Here is a 27,838-nt window from a genome sequence, read left to right as displayed (position 1 = left end):
TGAACAAACCAATATAATTTTTTTTTTTATAGACGTATGCTGTCTTTACCTATCATTTGATATATTTTTTTATAAATTTAACCCTTTACTTGCCCACAGGGGAAGATTTAAAATGACAACTTTTTCACAAAAAATTTAATTTTTCTACATAACCTTTGAAAGTGTTCCGGAATTACTGACACTTATATATATATCTTAAATTAAAGCTAATGTACTTTATTATGGAAAAATAAAATTTCGGACTTTATTTTGTCTTCATTGTGAAAACACACATTAAAATTAATAAAAAAATTACGATTTTTGTAAAGAAATTTTTTTTATATTTTGAACTTTAAAATGTTATAACTTTTTGAAAAATGTATGGATCAATATCATTTTTTTTTGATAGATGCTTGATGTCTTTACCTATCATTTGTTATATATTTTTTATAAATCTAACCCTTTATCTGCCCTCAGGTTGGTATTTAAAATGACAACTTTTTCACAAAAAATTTAATTATTCAACTTAACTTTTGTAAGTGTTCGGGAAATACTGACACTATTATATATATCTTAAAATTATGTTTATGTAATATATTTTAATATGAAAAAAATTTTTCGAACTTTATTAGTGTCAAAACTTAGAGTAATAGAAAAATTCTAAATGCAGATTTGGAAACAACGTGAAAAGTTGATTTTGAAAAATATATATAATAAAAATTGATCATTTTTATCTAATACTATTTAATATTAAAACTATATTAAAAATATTATTAATTTAAAACTAAATAATATTAAAAATATTCAAATAAAAAATCCAAGGGCCAAATCGGGCATACATATTTTGGAAACAATGTTACCATTATCAATGTTAAACACATACTTTCATGAACACTTTCAAAATTTAAGTTGAAAAAGTTATTTTTTTTGTAAAAAAGTTGTCATATTGAATCCATGTGGACAGGTTCAGGGTCAGATTTATAAAAAAATATGCCAAATGATAGATAAAGACATTATGCATCTATATTTTTTCAATGATACGTCAAAAGATCACAAATCATATCTAGTCGAATACATTAGCCTCATAAATTTAAAAAATTTCCCTCATTTCTTGTAAATGGAAGAAACCTCCAAAAAAATTACTAATTTAAAAATTGCTAATTTTCAAAATTTTTTTTTTTTTAAACTGTCAACTTTTCCAAAAATGACTAAATCAATATAATTTTTTCTTAATAGATGCTTGATATCTTTACTTTTCATTTTTTATAAATATTTTTTTTATAAATCTAACCCTTTAAATCCTGTTTGTGGGTAGACAGGGGGGATTTAAAATGACAACTTTTTCACAAAAAATTTACTTTTTGTACTTAACTTTTGAAAGTGTTCCGCAAAGTCTGATACTTTTATATATATTTTAAATTAAAGCTAATGTAATATACTTTATTATAGAGAAAAAAATGTCGGACTTTATTTTGTCTTCACGGTGAATACAGACATCATAGTTAATAAAAAGGTACGATTTTTGTAAAAAAATTCTTTTTTATATTTTTAACTTTATAATGCTATAACTTCTTGAAAAATCTATGCATCAATATAATTTTTTTTTATAGATTAATGATGTCTTTACCTATAATTTGGATATAAATAAGGAAATAGGAGATCATACAAGTTTGCATCGAAGCTTTTTTTATGATAGTGATTTAAATCACTATTTAGTATATATTTAGTACTATATAGTATTATTATACTTGACCCAAATATGCCACATCCCTACTGTGCCGTGACCCCACTGTGTTGGTTTTTTTTTATTAGATTTTGGTTTTAGAAGTGAAACTTCTTTACTGAGGGTTCGAAAAAAAATATTATCGAGCATCACGGTCGGCTATGGTTGATTATAAAGTATATTTTATATTATAATTTAGGACTGTATTTTCAAACTATAATTTTAAAGAACCACAATAGATGCAATTTTCATGCGATATTTTCATAACGAAAGAATTTTTACTTCATCTGAGCGTACTCATAATACGCACTGTTTTTTTTTAATAATTCCATTGATTTGTATTTTGGTAGCGGTTTCGGTTTAGGAACCAGTTTTTTCGGTTCGATTCTAGACCCTGCTACATAAAATGTCCTAACATATTCTGAAATAACTTATGAACCAGCAAATATTTTGCGTTACTTTTTTTTTAAACAATTTTTATAGTTTTGAATGAGTACATTAAAAACATGTTTATTTTATTCTTTGTCTATAATAAGAAAAAAAATTGAATAATACCTGATTAATCGATAGTTTTAAAGGTTTGTATAATAATTAAATTGAATATTTTATTATTAATTGCCCCGTTCAAATTTGAGTTATACAATTAGTATTTTTTTGGAAACGCTGCAGGATGCTATTAATAAATTATTACATAAGTTGTTAGTCTGATTGGCATTGATTAATCAATTATTTTTTCAAATATTTAAGTAATTGTAATAACATAATGATTAATTTTTTTATAAATTAGAATGAGTATTCATATTTTATGCGGATTATTATTTTTTTTTAAAAAATTAATAATTGTTTTAGTAGCAGGGAAATTGAGGTGTGTGTTTCCTATTCTTACCCACTTCATTGGTTTTACTATTTTTAACATTATTCAAACCCTCTGAATATTTTTTGAAAATACACCACTGTATAATGTATTTGTCATTTAGCGCATAAATTCGATTTTTATTGACTGATACAATTTAAATTTATTCATACAATATTTCTACTATACTATAGTTAACTTTATTCTTTATTTGGATTCATATTAAAAAATGAATGTTATAATGGTGATACAACTTTGAACGCCATTCAAGTTACTAGTTGGGGAGAGTAAAGAGTGCGTGCAGAAGTGGGATAACTGGTGAATGTCTACAAGTCTTAGAACTGTTTAAACAGCAGTATGCACTTCAGTCGGACGTCAGTGACCGATGCTTCAATCGCGATTCCTATCGTTCGTCTACGTACAACGACAAAATTCTGAACATTTTTTTTTGTGCTTGTGAAGAGTGCAGATCATGTCTGTACCAAGGACTTTGTGTCCAATTCTCAGTCGATGGAAAATAGTAAGTTCTCAATCATTTTTAGTATAAAATAATACATTTCTTGAAGAACTTCGATTAAAGTATGAATACTTCACAGTATGAACTGGATGGGGGGACACTATAGCATCCCTTGTCCCAATATAAACAGAGTGATTCTTCTAACTCTAGTCATTCGATTTCTCTTGAAATAATAATAAAAAAAATTATTTTGGATATTTCTTAGTTTTAAATATTTTTCTATTTATCAGTCATTCATTACTTTTTTAATTCATCCCTTATTCCTTGTAAGAGTGTCAACATTATTTTTTTCAATGGCAACATACATATTTATTGAACATAGAAAAATATCATCTAATTAAGAAAATGACTATTCGATAATTACTTTTGGACTAGTACTTTGTAAGTTAATAAAATTTTTATACTTAGACGGAAAGAAGGATGCGACAGAGAAATGTCTATTTATAAATATTGTCATACCTGCATCATCTCGCCTACAGTCTATATTTTAAAATTGAATTTACTTTTAAAATTCTGGTCAAAAAGTTATTATGATTTTCTTAATTTGATCATTTTTTATTTTATAGGCTAAAAAATACTAAAAATAATTTTCTTAACATATTTGTTATTAGAAATTTTATTATTATAAAAAAAATCAATTGCCTAGCGTTAAAAGAGCCACCTTGTATTTGCTCCTCTTCGAATTAATTTGCAGTAATTAATCTACTTAAAATTATTGTGAATATTTAAAAAGAAAGTTGTTATGCTGTAATAGATCAATATACAAGATAGTGGATCTTATATTGTAAACTAACTATAATCGTTATAAATATTTTTTTATTTACCCCTAAAATTATTTAACATCTCGTGTTTTTTTTGACAGTCCTCACCTGTACTTACACATATTAAACAATGTTCTATCTCATGATGTACTTTACTTGTTTTTTAATCAATATTAAATCAAATCTAACTGTACAATAATTGGTAAATTATTTACAGTCTGTAGCCTCCAGTTTGGTAGAGAGTAGCATTAATTAGTAAGCGATAGTTTTTTTACTATTTGTACTTACTTATATCGAGTAAATATAGTTTATGCATTAATAGTTTCACAAAACTGGTTTTAACCTTGTGGTGTCTGAAGCACATTAATGTTTAACAGAATAACCAGATTTTATTTCTTGAAGCCCGCTGGGTTAACTGTCCAAACATTGTGATAAAAAAAGTGAAAAATGAAAGTAAATTAGGGTTTGGTGCAATATGAAAATAATTACATTTTTTAAATGATTTTCAACGGTTATTTCAGTTATTTGCTAAGTTGGAAATTATTTTATGTTCTAAGATAGTATTTAAAGTAATATATAAGTGATAATATTGACTAATTAAGTCTAAATAATAAAAGAAACTTTTATGATATTTAAAAAAAAAGTCAAGGACCCACTAATAACCTATTAAATTATGGTCAAATAAGTTTTATTTTATTTTTATTTATTTAAGTAATTTAGTAGTTTATTTTAAATTTGGCCGATCCCAAATAGTTGGGATTAAGAAAAAGAAAGAAGAAGAGTAATTTATTTTAAATATATATTATATAATACATTTCTGTAAGATATTATGAATGAAATTATAAATTATAAAATGTCAAATTTCATTTCTTTTTTAAAAAATCGGACAACCTGAGCTTAAAAATACTTTAGTATCAATGAGTATACATTTATACATTTATCACAATAGATAAGATTATGAGTCTGAGTAACGGGTTGGCCTTGCTTTAGGATTATACAACTTTTAAAGATTACCAATCATCTGAGTCACAATGCATGTTAGGGATTTTTAAAATATCAGATGTTATGATGTATGAAACATATTATATATAAGAGATATATTTACTTTAATTTGTCTGTTTTTAACAACCCTTTTTCATTGTGTCTATTCAAGAATTAGATATAAATAGAATCTATATAATAACAGCAGAGGATTTTATTTTTTACAAGATAAAAATTTATTTTCTAATAAATAGCTGTTAGTAAAAATTAAAGAAATAATTGCAGTCTTTTCGTTCTTTACACATCTTTAATCGACCATGATATTATTGTTATATGACAGTTACTTTCTGTTTGCGTAATTTTTTTACGATAGTTTTGTACTTCAAATATGACTACAATAAAGTAAATGCAATTATAGCATTCCAAATATATATCATAAAAATTATTTTTATATTACAAATTTTAATTAATTTTATCAATGACACTTTCAAATTTCGGGTGATATTTATATTGTAAATGGAATACTTATGCTATATATGTTTTTTTAATTTTCTCATGTAAATTTTAAAGTTGGTACTTTTGAAAGATATTAGTGAATTTTTTATATAAATTTAATCAAATTTTGCTTTTTAAATATAAACAAAAATGAAAAGATTTCATTTTAAAAGTTATTTATTTTATTTTATTTTAGAAAAAAAAAAAGAAATTTATAATTATATAATTGTGTAAAATACTTTCATGCAATTTTAAATTTATTTTGTGTAGTGCTATTTATTGTATTTTAGCACTACATATTGGAATTTACAAAATGTCTTTCAATTCGTTTATTTTACTTTTCTTTCTAATCTTAACTTATAAAAATTGTAATTCAGTTTCAATATTATAATTTCAGTATTAGTAAAACACTTTCTTTGAATAATTTGCTGTATGCGTCAGACCATGTAAAACTACTTGTTGATAGAATTTATTATTATTATTATTATTATAATTGTTATATAACAACAACAGAAGTATAACACACATGTACATCCTGTGTTTAGTAAATTCCGTAATCTTAGTGTACTATTGTTTTTAATAGTTGACGTGATTTTTTGAACAAGCAACAATAGTACAAAATACTCAAAACGCGTGTCGTCAATTAACAATCTACGGTACAGTAAATTCTGTCACAATAATACTCCTAGAACTTATGTTAAACTATTGACAATAATAAGCCAAATAAAATCGAATGAAAATATATATTCATCTTAAATGAAATAAAAAAAATTACCAACAGAATGTACGGATATATGAATGCAATTTCATTATTTCATATTTTGAAATTGTTTGACAATGTTTTGATTACTTTTTCACGAAAACTGAAAAAATCGTTTTTATGTTAAAAATTAATGAAATGTAAATTCATTATTGGAAATTCTCACAATTTCACTATTAATGTATAATAATGATGGCTGAGAAACACTTTTAAAAATATGCAAATTAAAATATATTAAACAATTATACGCCTGTGTGACCGAATTAAAATTAAAACGGACTAATGTTAACGTGTTTATTATTTCAAAATACACATATGATTTCTTTTAATCGATGACTGAGAGCACAGTGCCTTGGGAACATAATATTAATCACAAACATTACAGTATCTCACATACTCACACGCACATAATACTTTCACTCATTTCACTTTCTACAGAATATAATCGTAAACGTCCGTCGCGTCGTTCTTACACTGACACTGGTACTTTTAATATATTATTACATTCATTACACACCGATGGGTTTGATGAAACCGTAAAATATTATTTCCTCGGCGCTCATTCAACCGTCATACTAACATTGATATTATATCAATCATTATTACTTAATACCAGAGTTGGTTAATGAAAAAACGATGTAGTTTATTTGTTTATGCATTCATAGACCATAGTAATTGTGTTTTTGTTTTATAGCAATGACTGAATTTTTTTACGAGTTACGTAATAGTTTATTTTACAATCCTAAAATGACGATTATCCGGACTTTTAAGCGCATCTATAGTATTAAATAAAAAAATTTGTTTACAATGTGTAATACAGTATTTAAATAAACTGAAAAACTTTTTTAATGCAATATTATCTTATATGTCTGCAAAGATATAATATTCTAATCAATGTCTGGTAATGGTCTTATAAATAATAAAAAATATTTGTAATGTGGAAGTTTACTGACTTTTTGTATTTATTTTACTAAAACTCAACAATGTAAAATAATTTGTTTGGAATTTCAAATAAATATTGGTAAAAATGTAACTTTAAAGCCTACCAAAAAAGACTAAAATTTAAATAATATTTTATAATGAAGTAAATAATATAAATCAAAATGTCTCCATAAGAAATTCCATGACATCATAATTACTTAAAACAAAGATTAATGGTTTAAGTCACTTGTTTTAATATTGTGATATTTTGAACAGTACATGCTCGTACATATAGGGATAATATATTTAAAATTTTTTTTCGTTTGAGTTACTTCTACCCCTCGTTTTATAATAACTTTGGAAGTACGCGTGAAAGATATATTTAAGATTTTGTTGCTATCATAAAATATAAGCTATGTAAATTTATGAACAATATGCAAGTACATATGTTATAATGTAGAGTTCAATTATATTAAGATTTATATTCTAGAGTACATTTTTTGCATTTAAAATGAATAATAAAATTATTTATTGTTCCTACATGAATATTTAATGGATAACAATAGACAATGTACTTACAAATTTAAATAAGTACTATAAATTCTTTATGTAACAAAAATATGAGTTACTAACCAAAAATATGAAAAAAACAATGCAAATAAATATAAAGTACAAAAAAATAACATAGTTATTTTTAAAGGTAACGGTAGAGTTATTGAAGACAAAATTATTCAGAAACTGTCTGACACTTAATACTACTTTAATGTCATTAAAATCAATTGTTTCTGTATCAAATTTTGTCTCTTAAATCCCTTTTACTCAAGTGTCTTATATACATTATGATTTTTTTCAATAATTTATTTATTTTTCAAAAATAATTTTAAAAAGTCCTGTACAATACTATATAAAATAAGGGATAAATTACGTTAACATAAAATGCAGAAGAATTATCATATTGTAATCAATATTTAAATGTTTATTTTACGTGAACTTTATTTAGCACTGCAACTAATTTTATTTAATCAACCCAAATCTGAATTAGACTTAACAAGATATTATGTGATACATAAAAAATTAGAAAAAAAATACTTACTTATACGTTATAATGATAATTAATTTCGATGTCGACAATAACAAAAATACATTTAAAACTAATATCAAAATAGAAATTACATTAGATATTTTTTGAAATTGTATGAAATTAAAAAAAGGTCAATTTTTTTATAGTAAAAATCAAGTAATTGTCAAAAATTATTCAATTTATAAGTAAATTTTTTCATACAAAACCATGAAGTACTTTTGTTCGAGTTACGAATATAAATTTCACGTTTATAAAATAAATTTCAAAATGATTTTTAGTTCAATAATTAAAAAAGTCAGATGAGTATAGTATCTTTATAAAATACTAATCAATCTGTATTCACTCATGAAATCTGGTAATATACTTACAGAATTATTATTTTTATTAGTTAGTAAAGTCCTCCGCAAGATCGCGCTAGATCAATGGTATTTATTTAACAACCCTTTGAATTCATTTTTTTGTTAAAATAGAGTGAGCCACATTTTACATGTAAATAAAGTTAAGGACTATAAGCGTTAAAAAAACCGAAAATGTAACAATAACAACTTTTGGACCAATACTTTGGAATTTATTATCATTTGAAATGTGGACTAGTGGTGAGCGCGAATGCTGTTGTTTTTGTTAATCATTTCTTGGCCGCACTTCTTCCCCCGTTTAGGTATAAAAAAATAGAAACCAACCTAAATTTTCCTAGTAAGTCGTCTATCTATCCTGATACTAAATGACGATGGATTATATTATTTATTTATAATATTCTTGTTTTTACACTCAAAAATTTGTTTTCTGATTTCTAGTATCACACAAAAAAAAAACAATATGGAATAAACTTTTTTTTTTTAAATATTTAAAATATTTTGTAATAATCTAAAATATGTCAATTAAAAAAAAAAAATTGAACTGTGCAAGATAAAATTTCGTATCTAAAATATAGACAGACTAAAACGAATTTGCATTGAAATAAAATACCAATACGAACTTTCTTAACAAATATACATTTGCTTAAAGCTCTGAGACATAAATAAATATTATGTAAGAGTTATACATTATGAAATACTGAATCAATAATCATTTGATAATATAATTAATAGTTATAGTACATTATAAAATATTTTTGTAATAATAATTTTTTTTTGTTCCAATATTGTAAACGTAATACTATTCACGATAAAATATTATATTCTTTAATATTATATCACGTCAATTATGTAAATTTCGACGGATTTTTTCTAGTTGAAGACTTGAATCATTAAGGAGCTGTGTGCCTAAAAGTTCAAAAAATTAGTTAATCACACAAAAATAATTCTGAAAACCAGTCTAAAAATTTCATAAAACTAATATGTCCCTTAAATAATAAGAAAATTAAAAAAAAATATGTAAACATAAAACGTATGAAATGCAAATGCATTGAACTTTAAAAAATTGTGAATGACTGAAATAATCAACTTTATGATTATTATCATGTTATTGATTTCAAGTTTAAATTTATATTAACAGAAAATTTTAATGTAAATTTTAATTGTATTAGCATTATAGGAATAACTGATTTTGAATTTTTCATGATTTTCCTTTCAAAAAGATCTAAGTCTTGTTGTTTAAAACTTCCTAAATTTTATATTTGACTATACTAATTTTGTAATCGTGTAAAGCTTAAAATAAAACATTTTAAAATTTAAAAAACAAATAAAACAAATAGTAAAAAAACATCATTTATTAAATTTACTGGATTATTTGTTTTCTATAATATTCTTTATAAGATGTTAAAATATTCATTTTAGAAGAAGTTTCACTTATTTATTTCATGGTGAATTTTATTACACAATATGGTTAATCATTCTGTGGAATTAAAAATTAATTTTTACACTCATTGCAATTATGTATATATTAGAAAATGTTTATCAAAAACACGTTTTGTGTTTTTTCTTTCCTAAAAAGTTGATATTGTAACGGTGTTACTGATTACAAATTATTAATATATGAGTGTTTTACTTTCTCTCTTTTTGACCTTGACTCTAAAATTAGTGGTTAAACGCAATATCCTGAAAGATACATATTTTATTCATCTTAGATATTCTTAGACAAAGTACAATATAAAAAATGTTAGAAAATAAATTTTAAAATAATTATTATTAAACTTTTATCCATTAGTAGCATTCTTTTTCAAAATATTCACTTTATATTAAGATAACTTTTTTTATGTTTGTCAATTACATTAAAATGTTTAAACTACTAATCAATTTTATTAAATTATATTTTACCAAATTCATTACCATATTATTTAAATAACATTACCATTTAAGTAATTATCCACGTTTTTATTTTTACTATTACTATTACTATTGACATTTGTAGACTCGACAAGACATAGGTTAATTTTATACTTTCTTTATAATTTAATTATAAACCCGTTATTTTAAGTTTATTCATTTATGAATAAGTTATTCGCTAAACCTGGAATATATTCTTTATCCAAGTTTTCTATAATATATTACATATGACCTGTTAATAATTCACGCTTTTAAATAATTATTAATATTTTTGTAATCTTGATTGAAATTTAAAATTAATAATCACTTTATTTATTTATTTTAGATATCAATATTATTTTCATTCATTATTTTAATCAATGGACATCCACTTAAAGATCAAAAGCTAGAATCAGCTGTAGAAGGAATTCAAAAGTATTTAGAATCATCCGGATTTCCGAAAATGACTCGTGGCGAAGTTTTAGAATTTCTTAATGATTTTTCTCATAGCTCTCGTGTAAGTCGTTCTGATGCTTCAAAAGACAAAAAATCTACATCTGTCACCAGTCCTATACCAATAGTTTATATGAATAATCAAGTAAAAGAAACAAATACTGTTTCTATACCAGAAGGACAATCACCACTCTCTTACGGGTACCCGGCTAGTATGGATAAGACAATAGGTCGTACTCCTACGACCGAACCACCCATGATTTTTGTTACTGTACAAAGTAGAAAAACACCTGCAAAAAGTTCTAAGTCTTTAGAGTCGATACCTAGCTCTGTAACAGAAGGAGAACTTGCAGCAAAGAAAAACATAGGCCCATCGATAGATTTAAATGCTTATGCCACGTTTAAAAAAATCCCCGAAGGTAGAAGCGCAAAAATTGAAGATGTTGAGATGAAATCACTATTAGCATCGTATGGATTGTTGGACACGCCAAAAGTGCCAATGATAAAACCAATAGAAGTAGAAAGACGCAAAGATGATAACGATTTAAGTGACACAGAAACTATGGATGAAAAAGTTTTAAAGACCGTATTGTTAGAAACTGGAAATGGAAATGTAAATGTATCTGAAATAGGAAAATTATTTGATAGTGTCGAAAAATCAACCAGAAATCACGTATTCAATCCTTCAGATTCATCAATAAAAACACTGGATGTTAACAAGATAGCTAAGATCGTTCAAAACATTAAACTTCTTGCTGATGACAAGAATACTATTACTTTATCCCAAGAAGCAATTCAAAAAAAATTGCAAAACATTACAGAAGCTATAAAAACCATCGATGAGCCATCTAGTACTGAAAATTCGTCATTCACTGGCTACGAAGTTTTTTTCGACGACAATTCCAAAGAAATCGATTCGGATTTGCCAGCTGGTTCCACAGAGATTTCTGTGAAAAAAACAGAGCCCTTAATTAAGGCACAAAATATACCTGATCCTTTATCAATGGACGAACTCCAACAATTAGCTGAAAAAAATAAAATTGAATTTAAACGTCAAGAACCCGAAAATGCTACTGAAACGACTACAACAACAACAACATCAACAACAATACCGACGACGATAACTACAGAAATATTATTAGCTAACACCGACACAAGTACGTCGTCTGAAACACCTATAGACGTTACAACTTCTACAGTCACAGATTCATCATCAGAGGCAAGTTCTGTTGAAGTAACTTCTGATTCTAGTGAAAGGAATTCTTTGACTGCCGTGGCTACCGATGCCAACCCAAGTATTTCTCAACTAGCCGAGTCATTTGGAGGTGGCGAAACTGCTAGTGAACCCCCACCGGCTGTTAACCCTGTAACATCATCACCAAAGTCCGGAATTCCAAGAAACGGTTTATATTTTTATGTTGACTGGAATTCATTTTTAACCGTTAATGAAGGTTCACCTAATCAAGTTAACTTAAGGTTTGCTCCTAAAGCTGGTAATCCGGCTCATTTCCTAAAAGTTACAGTGCCTTAACTATTTTAGAAGAAAGTAAATTATTTTATTTATTTGTTTTGCTGAATCACATTACTATTAATCTTAAAGTTAATATATTTCTTTGAAAAACATACGTTTTCGAAAATGAAATTATTACATGAAAAAATTGTGCTTAGTTTATGTGAGGTAAAATTGCTTATATTAATTTAAAATAAAAAATATTATTTATTAAAATTGTCCACTTTTAAATAAGTTCAAACATATATCAGGTGGGACTGACTCTTACAACTTTTGATATAATTGATATATAAATATATATATATTTATAATAGACGGGTGTCTACCCAACCCAAACCCAACCCAACCCATGTGAAAATGCTTTATTATCATTATTGTTTAAAATAACAATAAAAAATAAGATTATACATAAATTATAAATGCATAAGCTATTAAAAAGATAAATCACAGTAAAATGTAAATTGTATCAAAAGTTGTTAGTTAAATCTGTTTTACTCTGTATAAAAAAAAAAAAAAAATTTACTAGTTTGTTTAAAGTAACATGTAAATATTGAATTTTGTAAAATTAAAAACAAAAAATACGCTTTCCAAGTTGTAGTTGCAATAAGAACTCTAGTCTATATTTCACATTTGCTTTGAATTTCTATCAAATGGAAGTGCAGAAAAATTATAACTAACTCATGAGTTTTTACCACATCACAATCATTGAGAAGCTTGATGTGTAATAAGTGTTAGTTAAGCCTCCATTCAAATATTACTTTAATTCAACCCTAGAATTAAAAATGCTCTGCACACGCTTATACATATTATAGAATCACTTTTTTCTAACGTACACATTCAAATTAATTACTTACAATTTTTAATGAGATTGAAAAATAGCCAAAATATTTCATACTATGGAATAATATTATCTTATTACTATATTGATTAAGAGAGACGGTGTGGCCGAATCGGTAAAGCGACAGACCTTGACGCGCACTGCCACAGGTTCAAAACTCGGTCATGGGCGGCTTTATTTGACGAGCAAGAAATCAGTCCAGTAAGTGGAGTCGCCATCCATCTTGCCATTGACGGATTAACCCATCCCAGAGTATCAATGGTTAAGAGAACCTCCCTTTTGGTTGAGGTCGCTATAGCCTTTAATGAGACTAAAAAGCTAAAAACTTAATTGTTTAACAATATGTAAAAATTACTAGCGTTTATTTTAAAAAATTACCGATTTATGATTATTTGATATAATATTATAAATTAGTTATTGGAAAATAAAAGATTCGTATTTTTTCATTATACCTCATTTTAATTTATGTATAAATTTATTTAAATATATCAAGCATTTAACAACCGCTGTATCTTAAATATTACATTAATCATTAGTTTTTAATATTTTAATTTATTTTGATTCATTTATTAAAAAGAATATTTGTGTATATTTCTTATTTGTCTATTATTGATATTTAATGTAAATAAAATATATAAGTAAAGAAAAAAAAATATATATATAGGAGTTTATTATTTTTTTACATATAAATAAATTTTACTTGACAAAAATAACTGTAAATTGTGTTACTAAGTTGTTGATAAATAAGTCAACTTAAATGAAATGAATGATTTTGTTAAAAAAAGAACGCGCATGATTTTTTTATACAGTTTTAATAATTACTTAAAAATTTCATGTATAACTATACAATATGCACAGTGGCTTTTTGATATGATCGTCGTGTGTAATGATCTAGGCGCCTAAGCAAAAAAAAAGTGCGATGTTTTATGATATTTTCAAGGATTATTATTTTTTCTTATTTGTCAGTTCAAATCAAAAAAGTTATAAATAATTAAAATGTTTCAAAATAATGCTTGCATGAGGTGCTAAAAGATCCAAGACCGGAATTGAATAAACAAAATATCAAAGTTTCTATTAAAAATAATAATAATATACTATGAATAAAATTAATAATTATTTAATGTAATACAATTAATTTAATGAAATATTATGTTTTTTAAAAAGTATTTGCTGTTAAATATTAGCGAAAAAACTCTAGCTGGTACTTAAAAGGGCTAAGTATTTAATAGTAGTCTTGTATTTGACATCCACTATAAAAATTGGAATTTCTATTAGTAAAAAGCAAAACTAAAAGTAATAAAAAAAGCTTTTACTAACTATTTGGGTGGCTTTTCAAATACATTCCTGACAATACATACCAGAAAAAGTATACAAAAAGAAAAGCGAATAAAAGATGAACAATTTTAAACCCTCAGTCACAATTGGAGTGCCATTAGTGTGATATTACTGTGATTGAATAAAACTATTCAGACATAAAATGTTACCAAAATGATGTGGTTTTATATTGAGGACATACTTTAGATACTCTCAAGAATTATTTTATCAAAATGATACCGTTATCACACTTAGGCTAAAATTAATTTAAGTTCATTTTTATTTATCTACACGGTGTTTACGGATAAAAAATAATAGAAACTAATTTTTATTTTTCAATAGTTTTATATTTGTTGTATTAACCATTTTAGCAAAAAAAATTATGATGAAGTTCAAAGCATAATTATTAATATGTCTCAATACATTATTTTATACGTGTATGTTTCACTATAAATATTAATTGACAAAATCTTTAATAAAATAATAGTAATCAATTTTTTTATTGATAAAAAAACATTAATAACAAATTATAACAAACAAATAAATATTTGATATTTATAATTAGGATTCACAAGTTAATTAAAATTTTTATATTACTAATCCTATTTCCTAAGAATAAAAATACGACTTCCGCCAAATTCTGAACGCTACTTATGATATTTATGTTTAAAATTCTCTCCAAAAAATTATTGCTTGCACTAGATAAGACATGAATACTTACTTAGCCCAGTATAATAAAATCGAATCCAGATACCTATTCATTCATTGAGACACGACACATTACTAACTTAGCTAGGTGAGTCACAAATAAAACAAATGTGTCAATATAATTTATTATTAGTGAATAAACTTAAATATTTTATTGATCAAAAAATATGTATAATAACTGTTTAGCTTGAAGTAATTGACATGAAAGTTTTTTTTCTGAAGAAGGTTGTACCGTTTATTTTTTTTTTTGAAATTAGGTTTTCCCATATTAAAATTACTCTTAGTTTTATCTATAGTGAAAGTTTCATACATAAATAAAGAATCTAGTTCAACAATAATAGTTGACCAATTAAAGTTTAAACTAGAAAAAATTTACAATAATTCCATTAAATCAGCCTATAATACACTATGGAAATTTAATAATTATAAATAATTATTATTTGACTTTTAATTAAATAACTATGAATATTAGTAAAAATGTGAAATTTTATTTGCAATGTATACATTTATGTAAAATATTTTACGACAAAATGGCATTTTTATTTAAGAGTATAAAAAAGTTGAATTTTACTGAACAAAGGTATTTTTATCGAGGGTTATCTTCTTATTCACACTTGTACGTTGATTTTAAGAAATAAAAAAAATCTAAATGAACGTTATTCATAACAAAGTTGCTTTCATGCTTCGTTTAACTTTATTCGTCATCTTTTCAAAAGTCAAACTGTCCCCTTTATACAATTTTTACAATATAACACGTGATTGCTTGACAAAATAGATTCATAATAAAAAAAAAATCTAACAATAACAAGTAGGAATTATATAACTACTGATTTTCTCTAAATACATACTAGATTAAATTTTTAACGAATTTCAAATGTTTCAAATTATATAACCTGATTGAACTTTTTTTTTTATAATTTTGAATAAATAACTAAATAAATATAAATAAGATGACGTTTCACAAATAACATTTTAATTTGAAAATAGTGTGATGAATTAAAAAAATATTCACATAATATAACTACAATATCCATTTAATAATTATGTACAAATTTGTGCAGAATTGTTTAACTTAAAATCTTATTTTTTTTAATAAGAATTTAGTTATTAAAACACACGTCAATGAAGGTGGTTTTAAACATGGCCATATTTTAAAATCAGTTGATGTCGAGATTAATAAAACACGTCTCTATTATGATTACGAACTTAATGGTACTTTTTCAAAATTTATAATTAATATGAAAATCTATAAAAATTAAATAAAATTTTTATTTTTATTGTTTTGTTTTGTTTTTCCAAACAGTTGTTCGGGTGATTTACATACAATTATATATTGGCGTCAAATTTTATTTGATAAAAATAATTCATAATTAAATTATTTTGATTGAAATTCATCTAACTTAAGAAAATTAAGATGATAATGTACTATTATACCTACCGAGAAAACAATATCAGACTCTGAATACTATATGAAAACAAAGAAATAAAAGGCTTATCAGGTCATGTAACTCATTGTTTGGGATCTCATCTCGATTTTTCGAAGTTTTTTCGACCCCTTGACGTGTCAACAACAAAAGTCATAAGTATACAAATCACAATGGCATATTTCTTTTCGTGATTTTTACATCCTCTCGCGTATTGTTATAATCATTTACTTCATCGTAGAAGAAGAGTTGGTCGACAAGAATTTACAGTGTGGTAGAAGAAGCACTGCTGTATTTGTGTGAGGTGTTATGAGATATTGTACATAGGACACCGTGACAACGATAGAAAGGATTGTTAAAAACAACGTTGAATAAAAAACCATTGAACTGTGAAAAAACTGTACATCCCGCAAATAAACAATCATCATCAAGAATAAAATGAAGGAATGAAAAAATGCCTTGCGTTTTTATTATTCTTGTTGTTTACCATGTTTATAAACATGGAAACCTGATCAGACGTAAAGAATAGTTTCTTTATTTTCAAACAATCCTATCTAATTGTACTTTAAATGAGGCAGGTAAAAACCAAAATAATTTCGATTTTATTTTTCTTATATCTACTAATATAGTTTATCTTTACCAATTTTTTTTTAATAAATGTTGAAAAAATGATTACAGAACTCAAAAATGTTATGAGTCTGCCTTTATAACCTTAATTGAATTTAAAATTTGACTTAATGAAATATTAAAATCAGACATTAATAAAAAAAAACCACTATAAGTTTATAAAATTCATATGATCAAATTTTTAGTTTAGTTAATGTTTTTAAAAGCTATTACATAATACGTTTGGTTTTTATAATTATTAATCTAATAAATACTTTAAAAAAATTCAATATAGGTCAATTAACTTATTAGACATGGAAAACATTTTGGTTATTAGTTCTGATCTAGAGTATTGAAAAGAAATATATATTATTTAAATATTACAAGGGTAATGAATGGTGATCTTAAAAAAGATACAGTACTGCTAAATATAACTTTGGAAATTTGAAATAGATATATGAAATAATAATATGTAATTACTGTTGCAGTCTATTAACATATTAACAAAGAAAAATTTTGTGTTCTCGAATTAAAATGTAGAAGTTTAATGACCACTTTTTATGTGTGGAATAATTTATGTTTAATCTTAAATTACTATAGTTTTTTAGTGTAATGTAAAAAATACTCATATTCAATTAAATTTAAAACTTGGAAGGTATGACTTTTATGGTTTTATAAGAATCATATTGCATACATTATATTGCATATAATATATAATTTAAGAAAGTATACATACTTTTTAAATATATGTAATCGAATATTTTTAAAGAAATAAATTTAAAGTTATTTTTATTGAAAATCTGAAAAAAACTAATATCGAATTCAACGTTTTACTTAATATTAATATAATTGCATTTAATTTATATGTTGTGAATCATGTTTAAGAAGATATTTATCTAATGAGGAACATTACATTATAGACATGCTCAATAATTTTCGTTAAAAATCTTACTTCACAACTTAATATTTAAATGAAATTTTTACCGAAACATATTTATATACTTGAAATGTATATATACTTACCCAATTAAAAAATTTCATTTTTTATCATACAGACCCTGTATTTTCCTATTAAGTTTGTAAAATATACGCATTATATATTTTCTAACTCATTAAGTTTCGTTTTTAAATCATTATAAATCAGAAATTTCTATGGAAACAATGTCTGTGGCATGAGAAAATTCGTCATTACATTACTTTTGATATACCTGCAGCATTTATTATACTTCAAAAGATCTTCAAATACACTTAAATCCAACCATTTTTGAATATTCCTAACGGAAACTATCAAAATAAAAGAACATACAAAATAACATATTTATGATCACACGACATGTCATTATACCGTCAAAAATCTGTCAACCAGGTGATAATCGGAGATGCCCTATAAACATGGAATATTATTTTATTTTTATATAAATGTATTATTTGTATTTTGCACACATGTACACTTTGTTAAAGAACCTTTACATATGTAAAGCACGCGTAGTACATATGAGCCCAGGTTAAGATGTGTTTATATAGTTTGTATTTGAAAATTCACAAAGATAACAATAACATGACATCTTTAGCACCATACTGTAACTGTTATCGTAATACCTCTGTCCCTTTATTGATAGATATATCTTTTGAACGTCTACAAACATTATCAAACTTATTCAATTGGTACAACTATTATTACATAAATATAATTTGTTATACATTTATTTAAATATGACTAATTTTATTTTGTATTTTTAAAGAGTGCAATAATTTTATTAATAAAATGGTCATAATGTTAATAAAGTAATGAAAGTTCGCGAACACGGTTTATTATCATCTCACGACTTAACTTTTCCTGAATATGTTAATTATATTTATAATAAAGCAATTAGGAACATGAGATTATTAAAACAAAACTGTTCCGAATTTAAAAATCCTAAATATTTTTTTAAATTATTTGTATCAATGTATAGTTTCCAATATTGATTCTATTATTTGGCATTCTTATTAAATAGGTCTAAAAAATCTGGAGAAAGGTCAAAGGCGTTTTCAGCACATAGTTACTAACAAAATTAAAATGTCCGTTGAGAATATTAAAAATGTTTCAATTAAAATTGTTACATTAAAGTCTAGATGTAACTAAGCTTGTAGGTTGTAGATAAATTATGAAATAATATGGTCGACTGTACTGAAATATTAAATGAAATAAGTTAAAATATTGATCATTATATTAAATCGATATTTATCTTCTTATATTGTATTATATATTCTTATATAATAATTAAATTCTTAACTTTGACTTTTTTCTTGATAGTATAGCTAAACCCAAATCTTTTTCTCTTGAATATTGTTATAATTAATGATTGCTGTTTTTCATTTAATATTTTTGTTAGATTTTGTTTATAATTAATTGTAACTATAATTTTTCATCCATGTATTAATTTAATTAATTATAAACTATAGATTCTATTAAACTTCAAAAGAGCATTTTAAATAAAAAAATATAAATAAATTTTGATATTTTTGTTATAATTTATATTATGTAAACATGATTTTAACAAAAGTATTTTTATAATTCAAAATTCAAAAATATTAATTATTAGTAAAATATATGTACCTCTAAAAACCAAAAAACTACTCATTGTAAAAATTGCAAATATGCATAATTGCAAACATGACTATTTAAATAGTCATGTTATCGCCATTAGTGCTCAACACATATTGTAAACATTTCTTTCATTGCGTAAACTAGAAGATATTATTTCATTTGGATATATGACTAAATTTCAAAAAGTATTTTTATAAATAGACAAAATTATATTAACAAAGTCAAGACTGCAATAACTAAAATTAACAAAATTAAAATATTTTTTAATTTTTTTAGGGGAATGTTAGTCGAACGAAATTTCAATGTCTGACTTTATTTTTCTATACATAGTAAGGTAAATCAGGTTTTACAGATACTATAGAGAAGATAAGACTATTGAATAGCAATGAAAAATTATTTTTAATATTTCTAAGCTTTTGTACAGGAGTCATTAGCAACTAACGATAATATAAATTATATCTAGCAAATATTTTGATATCACTTTTTATTGTCTCAATAGATATAACAATGTTAATTACACTAAGTAATTATCAAAAATAAAATAATAAATAAAATGTCAAATTAAATAGTCTTATGCCTATTTTGTATACCTTATCATTTTTTATCAAATTAATATGATAAATATGTTTTACAAAATATATTCAGTAAGTTAAACATAATTATTTATTTTTATTTATATAATATTATTTTACTGTCATCAAATAATATAACAATAAAAATAATATAAAATTAAGAGGTACGCTTTATTTCTATGATATTGATGTTAAAAATTAATATTTACAAAATATTTTTATCATAAAAATAAATCGGGCAATTAAAAAAGTTAAAATTTGTAAAGGATTTGTAAAAAAAATGTATGTAAAATAAAATGAAATTTCTTCATATCGCATTTATTTTTAATAAATATTTTGCTGTCTGTTATTGAATTTATTTATGCATAACTGAGTAACTGTCAAAAACATGTAATTTCTTTGCTATGTAATTTTTGATTAAATTTAAATACTTATTTAACAAATGTTTAAAAAAATCGCTTTATAATAAATTGAATACTTTAAATAGGATGTTATAAAATCAAATGAATAATTATTATAGTTTTTATTATTTTATCTAAATTGTATTTTGGCTTCGATGCGAAGCTAAGAAAGTATTAATTATACCATGATGTGTTTATTTTTTTGTGTCTGATACTACTTTTTCTCAGCTCTTACTGGACCGATTTTTCTCAACGATACGCTAAAATATTATAAATCGTATCTAGTTGAAATAATTATCCTCCTAAATTAAACAATTTTCCCTGGTTCCACGTAAATAAAAAAATCCCCCAAAAAATTACGATTTTTAAAATCGGTAAATGTTGACATTTTTTTCACTTTTTTTTCTATAAATTGCCATAACTTATTGAAAAATTAACAAAATAATTTTTTTATATTGTAACCTTAAGTATTTTCCTTTTATTTGATATAAATTTTATTATAATCTGACCCTTTACCTGTCCACATAGGTGGATTCAAAATAGCTTGTTTACAAAACTTAACTTTTTTAACTTAAGTTTTAAAAATGTTCAGGAAATATTTTGTTCTTAAAACATATGTTATGTTATACACATGTCAAATTAAAGCTTATGATATGTACTATAAATTAAAAATATATATATTTCCCGACGACTTATCTTCTACGTGCAAAAGGCTACCGTAATTGAAAAACATGCTATTTCTGTGTTCAAATTTTATTTTTTTTTGTTTATTTTAAAATACTTTATAAGGGTTTGCCATAGTAATGACTCAGTCAGTAAATATAAAATTTACATGAATCTAACTTACATTAAATATAAATTTATACTCATTTCGATTATATTGCCACTTCAAAGTTAAGAAAAGTTAAAACAATTTTTTGAATTTTTGAAAACTTGAAAATTTGTATAAAAAGTAGAACTTTTTCAAACTTTTGATAATATTCTGGAAAATCTGCGTATTTTAAATATATATTAAAATAAAGTTCCTTTTATGTACTAGAAGTTTAAAAAAAAATTTGTAAAAAGAAAACATAGGAATTATTTTTGTAATAATCCACCCTTCTTCTTAAAGTTAAACACTATATACAGATTTATATGGAAGCGTTTTTTATGACAGTGATTATAATCACTGTATATCAAACACTCTTTTTATTATCTAAATTAATGTAAATGATTGAAAACTGTTTTTTTTTTTTTAAGTATTATTGTTGTCTAGAAAAAAAATATTTTATGAATTGGCCAGTTAAATTTGTTTTTAAAATAATTTAAATTTTATTTTATTATGTGTATTTTTTTACACTTGATTTTTATAACTTATTAGGTAAAACTAAAAATTATTTTAACAGGCACGATATTTGATTTAGTTAACAAAATTTCAGTTAATTTACCTCTTCTGGAAATTTTCTAGCAGTGGACACTAAAATTTGTTGGAATTATTTAATTCAAAATTAAACTCCGGTACCCATTTATTTGATTTTATATTTGGTCAAGACATTTTTATTATTATCAATATACATAATATATGTATATATATATAAACCATCATAATATAATATAAATATATAAATGAAATATCTGTATAATAATATTGTTTGTGTAATACTGTTCACTGTAAATTTCGATATGATAAAAAATATATATTAAAATAAAGTAATATTGTTTTTCACTTTTAAAGTATATACTCAAATTCTATAATTTGAAATGTACACACAATACATCAATAAAGAGACTATTGTTATATTTACCTGTCAACGAATAGTAAAATATTAGATAGAGATTTTATGATGGAGATGGTAGGAAACAAAAATTGCAACCCTCTTTTTTATTCATTGCTGTTTATTTTTTGCTGTTAATGGCGTCATTTTTGTCACCCGCAGTGTTTATAGAACTTGGCGACCATATTACTCTTTGCTTACGATTTTCTTTTGTCCTGCAACATGGATTTTTATTATTTGCCTGGATGAATGAATTGCCAAAGGGAATTATTCCAAAACGAAATATCAAGGGGTTGGTTATAAATGCAAATGGCTGACAAGCCTCCCCGTCACCAGGCTCTTGTGACATGATAATTTTATCGAAAAAACCGGGGGCTGTAGCTATAGTTCCTCCCACTGTTCTATAAAATACGCAATACCACCACACCAACGCTGTCATTATGACGAATACATAATGGATACTTTTTAAATGTATATGACGGATGTTTGTTCAGCTGTTAACTGTCGATTATTGAATAAATAATTTTTTAGTGAATTAACAAGTTAACTAACCTTTGTTCTTTTTATTTGGTTATAATTTGTGACCAATTGATAAAATATAAAAAATAATTATTGGACGACTACTGTAAAAGCGTGAAAATATTTTTTGATACTTAAAGATAGTACTCCATGTTTATTGAAATATAACAATGTGTTATTAGCTTTAAAAAAAAAAATTGTATAATTTATCGCTAAACATTTTTATTGTTAATTTAAATACAAAAATAATTTAATTTTTTAATTTTTAGATTATTTATCTTTTTATAATATATTAAAATAATAAAAATGATTTTTTCATAATTTTTCAAAATAAGATTTTCATAAAATTAAACCTTATGACCAGTGGTGTCGTGGAGCGTATACGCGGGTATAAGGCGTATACCCACTGTTAGTTTTCTTATTAGTGCATATACGTATTTATAAAATAGTTAAAGAGTATAGACTAAAGAATAAAATAAAAAGTAATACGTGGGTATCGAATATAGGTACGTTTGTCATAAAACACAAATTTTGAATAACTCTTATCAGTTTGTTTAATCTCTACAGTCATACCACATATAAACATATATCTGAAGTTATAATCACACAAATATGGCTCGAGACTATTATCATTTTAAAAATAGAATATAAATGTAAAACAAAATACTGTCAAAGTATATAAATAAATATCAATAAAATAAATAGGATAATGTTTATCATTTCACGACAATTTTATTGACATTTGACAAAATTTAAAACGATATAGCACATACTAAGTTGAAACTGAAAGTTATTGGGTTAACCTATAGCTGTTAAAATTGGTAATTTGTATTTTTCCGTAATAAACCGTTTACCAACCAATCTAGTATTTAATATATTACCTATAATGAATTAAGATAGTGCTAACATGTACCTATTCACGTTTATTTCATTTATGTTTTAACGATTTGAAAACAATGATTGTAAGATTATTTTATTACTGCATAAAGTTTATTGTTTATTTATAAAAAATATAACAGTATCTAATAATACACTTATCAATTATATGACTATGAAATTTAATTTATGTAAGAACTTAGAAGTGTCAGTAAAAATATTCGAGTAATAGTTTGGAAGTTGGAAGGAGCAAGGCCGTATCTGGGAGGATTAGGAGTTTTAGTTGCATTATGTAATAATTAGAAAATACATATTTTTAACACAGTTAAAACATCAAAATATATGTATTCCGTCCTCCAAAACTATGTTATAGTTAAGGCCTTTGAAAATTAGTGTGGGGGTGAAATTCCCCACGTTTCCTCATTTAGGTTTTTAACTTATACATTGATCAAATTACGACTATATCACTGTTGATAATGTATAAAGTTAAAAGTTCAACAGAATAATTGTGAAATATTGTATGTAGTAAATATAAAGTGCAACTGAGCCCCCCACGTTATCTCTATTCATAATATAGGCGTATACCCATAAACATTTTTAGGACTACACCACTGCTTATGACACGATACCGTGTTTCTATCAGCCGAAAATCATGTTATCAACCTATATGGTAGTTTATCTTTCTATTCCAGAATCTGAATAATTGCTCAGTGGCCTAGTGATAAACTGTCTCTACGATGCTTTAGTTTGCAAGTCTAATTCCATATCTTGTTTTTTTTCGCATGATTTCTAGTATACTTTCGATAGCTAGCTGTCAATCCTAGTATCACTTATAACACTATTATCAATTATAATAAGATAGTCATTAAAATTTAATCATTTTTAAATGTGGTGACAAACAGTTTTTTAATAATCTTAAATTATGCTTGTCTTGGGGCTTGAGCAGGGGTTCGTACCTTTGAGATTTATAGGAACCAGTATTAAAACGGTTCATAAAATAAAATATTAAGAAGTTCAGATTCTGTTAAGAATTCTTAAACTTAATTATCTTATTTAAGGATTCCAGTTAAGAATCAGTACTAAAAATGTTCTAGTCAAAAAACAAAATTGTTATCATTATTATTTTTTTATTTTTTGAAAGAAGGTATCATAAGTACTAATTTAAGCATAAAATTATTATTTTAAACGTTCAAAAGGCGGTTATAGAAATGACCCTCTTTATCAAAATAGTATCTCAAAATGTAATAAGATTTTATTATTACAACTCTATAATATATTTTAAATAATAAAATTATTTTAAACGCATATTGATAGTCTATTTATCTATAATAATCACTCAAATAACTTTTTAGAACATTATATCTGTACAAATATTTAACTTGATTTTATAAGATTTTATAATATTATAAAATTTTCCTGAATTGGTCAACAAATAAAAAATTGGTGACTATCTTATTAATGTATTTAGCTTTAAATATTCCGATCAAACAAAGTTATAGATATAATAAACTTCGAATAAAAGTTAACCAACTATCCAATTTCATGTTTTCAAATTTTAAAATAATTTAGAGCTTAAACTTTTAGAAATAACTACTAAGATTTTACTAATTATAGTTTATAATTGATTCTATTTTACTGTAATTATGCAGAACTATTTTTGACAGGAAATTTTTAGATTGTATTTACATTAAAAAAATATTTTTTTGTAGGCTTTGTACAACAAATAAAATATTAAGAAGCCATAGAAATCCAAAAAATATTAAAAAGCAAAAAAAATATAAAAAACATTGAAAAGCCATAGAAATGTAAAATAAGCCATTAGGAAGCAGTAGAAATGAAAAAAAATCATTGAGAAGCCATAGAAATTAAAAAAAAAGAGAAGCCATATATACGCAAAAAAAAAATTTAGAAGCCATAAAAGTACAATAATTATTAAGAAGCCATAGAAATTAAAAAAAGAGAAGCCATAGATTTGCAAAAAAAAATTTAGAAGCCATATAAGTACAATAAACATTAAGAAACCATAGAAATTAAAAAAAGAAGCCATAAAAATAACAAAAAAAATTCATTAGGAAGCAATAGAAATGAAAAAAAAACATTAAGAAGCCTTAAAACTGAAAAAAATTGTAAAACCATAGAAAACAAATAGTAGCTATAGAAATGCAATATACATTATAAAACAATAGGAATGAATATTGAGGAATATTGGGAAGCTAAAGTAATAGTAGTAATAATAAAGATCATTTAGGCGCTATAGTCATTTATTGACTCAACATTTTTAAAGGAAATGGTATTTTTTTTATCAAGCTACTATAAACCAGATAAAAAATAATTATTTTTCCATCATAAATTTTCAACAATTTATTTATTACTTTAAATAATTTTTAAGTTTTATAAATACTCTTAAAGAAGCTATTTAATTCTAATTTTATTAAATATTATATTCTTCCAAATAATTTGCAGAAGAATATATTCCAGTTAGTGAGAAAATTCTCTTAAAAATATTCTATCCTTACATTATTATCTTTAACTTATGAGTATGATATTATAATATCACATACACAATCGACAAAATTTGGCTTATAGAATATTAACTATTAAAATTTTAGCCACAATTTGAGTATTTGTAAAATAACGGAATTTTCACATAAAAGTTTAATTAAAAAAAAGTGTTTTATTTGTATATGTGTTTGTATGAGTATGTGTTTTAGGGTTGATAATGGTAACATTGTTTCCGAAATACGTATCCGCGACTTTTCATTAATTTTTTGTGGCTTTGAGTTTAATATTTTTTAGTTTTTTTAAATTAATAATATTTTTAATATAGTTTTAATTTTACTTTTAGATTATATTTGCAGTATCATGATTATTGAAATCATTTTGTAAATGTATATTATTATGTCGATGGAAAATGCTATGAGGATTCAAAAATGCTTAAACATTTCTTACTTTGTCAATTTTAGTGAATATTATCCTTAATATTGTGATAAACAAAATTTAATAAGTCAAAAAAGTAATCATAATAATAGTTATGTTTTTAATCCGAAGATTTTAAACATGGTTAAAGTTAGTAAAAAAAAAAAAGTACAAACTGTAAAATTGGATTTTGAAAATTTTATCTGTTTAACTAATTAATAAAATATATTTAAATTAAAGATAGTAAAATCAAATATAAAAATTTTTCATACAAATTATTTTATAAATGGTTATTTAAATTTTTTCATTTGTGAATAGTGTAACACTATACAGAGTGATCGAAATCTGGTAAGACACTTAATTTCTCAGAAACTATTGAGAATTTAAAATGTTTGTAAAAAGAAAAATTATTAAGTTTATAAAACTTAACAATAATATAAAGTTAAATACATTATTTTTCAGGGATAAAAATGTTTATTTATAATTTTTTTAAATGGAAACCACTATTTTTGATTTGATAATATGATAGAAAAAAAAATTACAATCAATTTTGTTCTTATTATTTTTTTTATCCGAACAACCGTTTACGTTTTATAATTGTTTAAAGATTTTGACTTTCAGAAAAAATATTGTCATTTATTACGTTTCATAATGTCAGTGGCAGTGCAACCGGTATTTTTGTTAGACCTTTAGTCTTACAAAACCATAGACTTAGCTATTAATAATCCACCAAAAACCCGGTTTGAATCTATTATTGTTATCACTTATTTAGTGCGTAGTAAATTTTTATAGCTAATTTACCTGTCATAACTTGATCAATAAAATTTGGTTTATGCAACAGCAAATAAAAATAATGACTTCTGTATTTAATACAGTAAAATGACAATAGAAATTTGGCCTAAAATCACTTAACTTTAACAAGCTGTAACGAACGAAAGGTTAATCGGATGAAAAAAATTAAAAGAACAAAATTGTTTATAATTTTTTTTTCTATCATATTATAAAGTTAAAAATAAGGGTTCCCATTTAAGAAAATTATAAAT

The 27,838-nt window shown here is 24.1% G+C and overlaps 1 protein-coding gene and 1 long non-coding RNA gene across 2 annotated transcripts; one reads left to right on the top strand and one right to left on the bottom strand.

Annotated features, from left to right (window-relative positions):
* Positions 1–2,899: 2,899 nt before the first annotated feature.
* Positions 2,900–13,649, top strand: LOC126910567 (serine-rich adhesin for platelets). The gene is made up of 2 exons (XM_050693221.1): positions 2,900–3,075; positions 10,661–13,649. The coding sequence occupies exons 1-2, from the start codon at positions 3,028–3,030 to the stop codon at positions 12,296–12,298; spliced, it is 1,686 nt and encodes a 561-aa protein (XP_050549178.1). The 5' UTR covers positions 2,900–3,027; the 3' UTR covers positions 12,299–13,649.
* Positions 9,194–26,948, bottom strand: LOC126910581 (uncharacterized). The gene is made up of 3 exons (XR_007705275.1): positions 26,829–26,948; positions 22,515–22,699; positions 9,194–9,333 (listed from the first exon to the last, which is right to left on the bottom strand). It is a non-coding gene; the product is annotated as an uncharacterized LOC126910581 (long non-coding RNA).
* Between the last annotated feature and the right edge of the window lie 890 nt (positions 26,949–27,838).

The sequence above is a fragment of the Daktulosphaira vitifoliae genome, unplaced genomic scaffold (assembly GCF_025091365.1).
Source record: "Daktulosphaira vitifoliae isolate Bord-2020 unplaced genomic scaffold, ASM2509136v1 Scaffold_1, whole genome shotgun sequence".
In the NCBI taxonomy this organism is placed as follows: domain Eukaryota; kingdom Metazoa; phylum Arthropoda; class Insecta; order Hemiptera; family Phylloxeridae; genus Daktulosphaira; species Daktulosphaira vitifoliae.
Note: the sequence above shows the minus strand (reverse complement) of the source record. Positions and strands in the feature narration are given on the sequence as shown.

What these genes read in the sequence shown, in the direction of transcription:
- LOC126910567 (XM_050693221.1), top strand. Translation starts at nt 3,028, where the DNA reads ATGTCTGTACCAAGGACTTTGTGTCCAATTCTCAGTCGATGGAAAATA. An exon ending in TTCTCAGTCGATGGAAAATA is followed by an intron (nt 3,076 to 10,660) that starts GTAAGTTCTCAA and finishes TATTTATTTTAG; the next exon opens with ATATCAATATTATTTTCATT.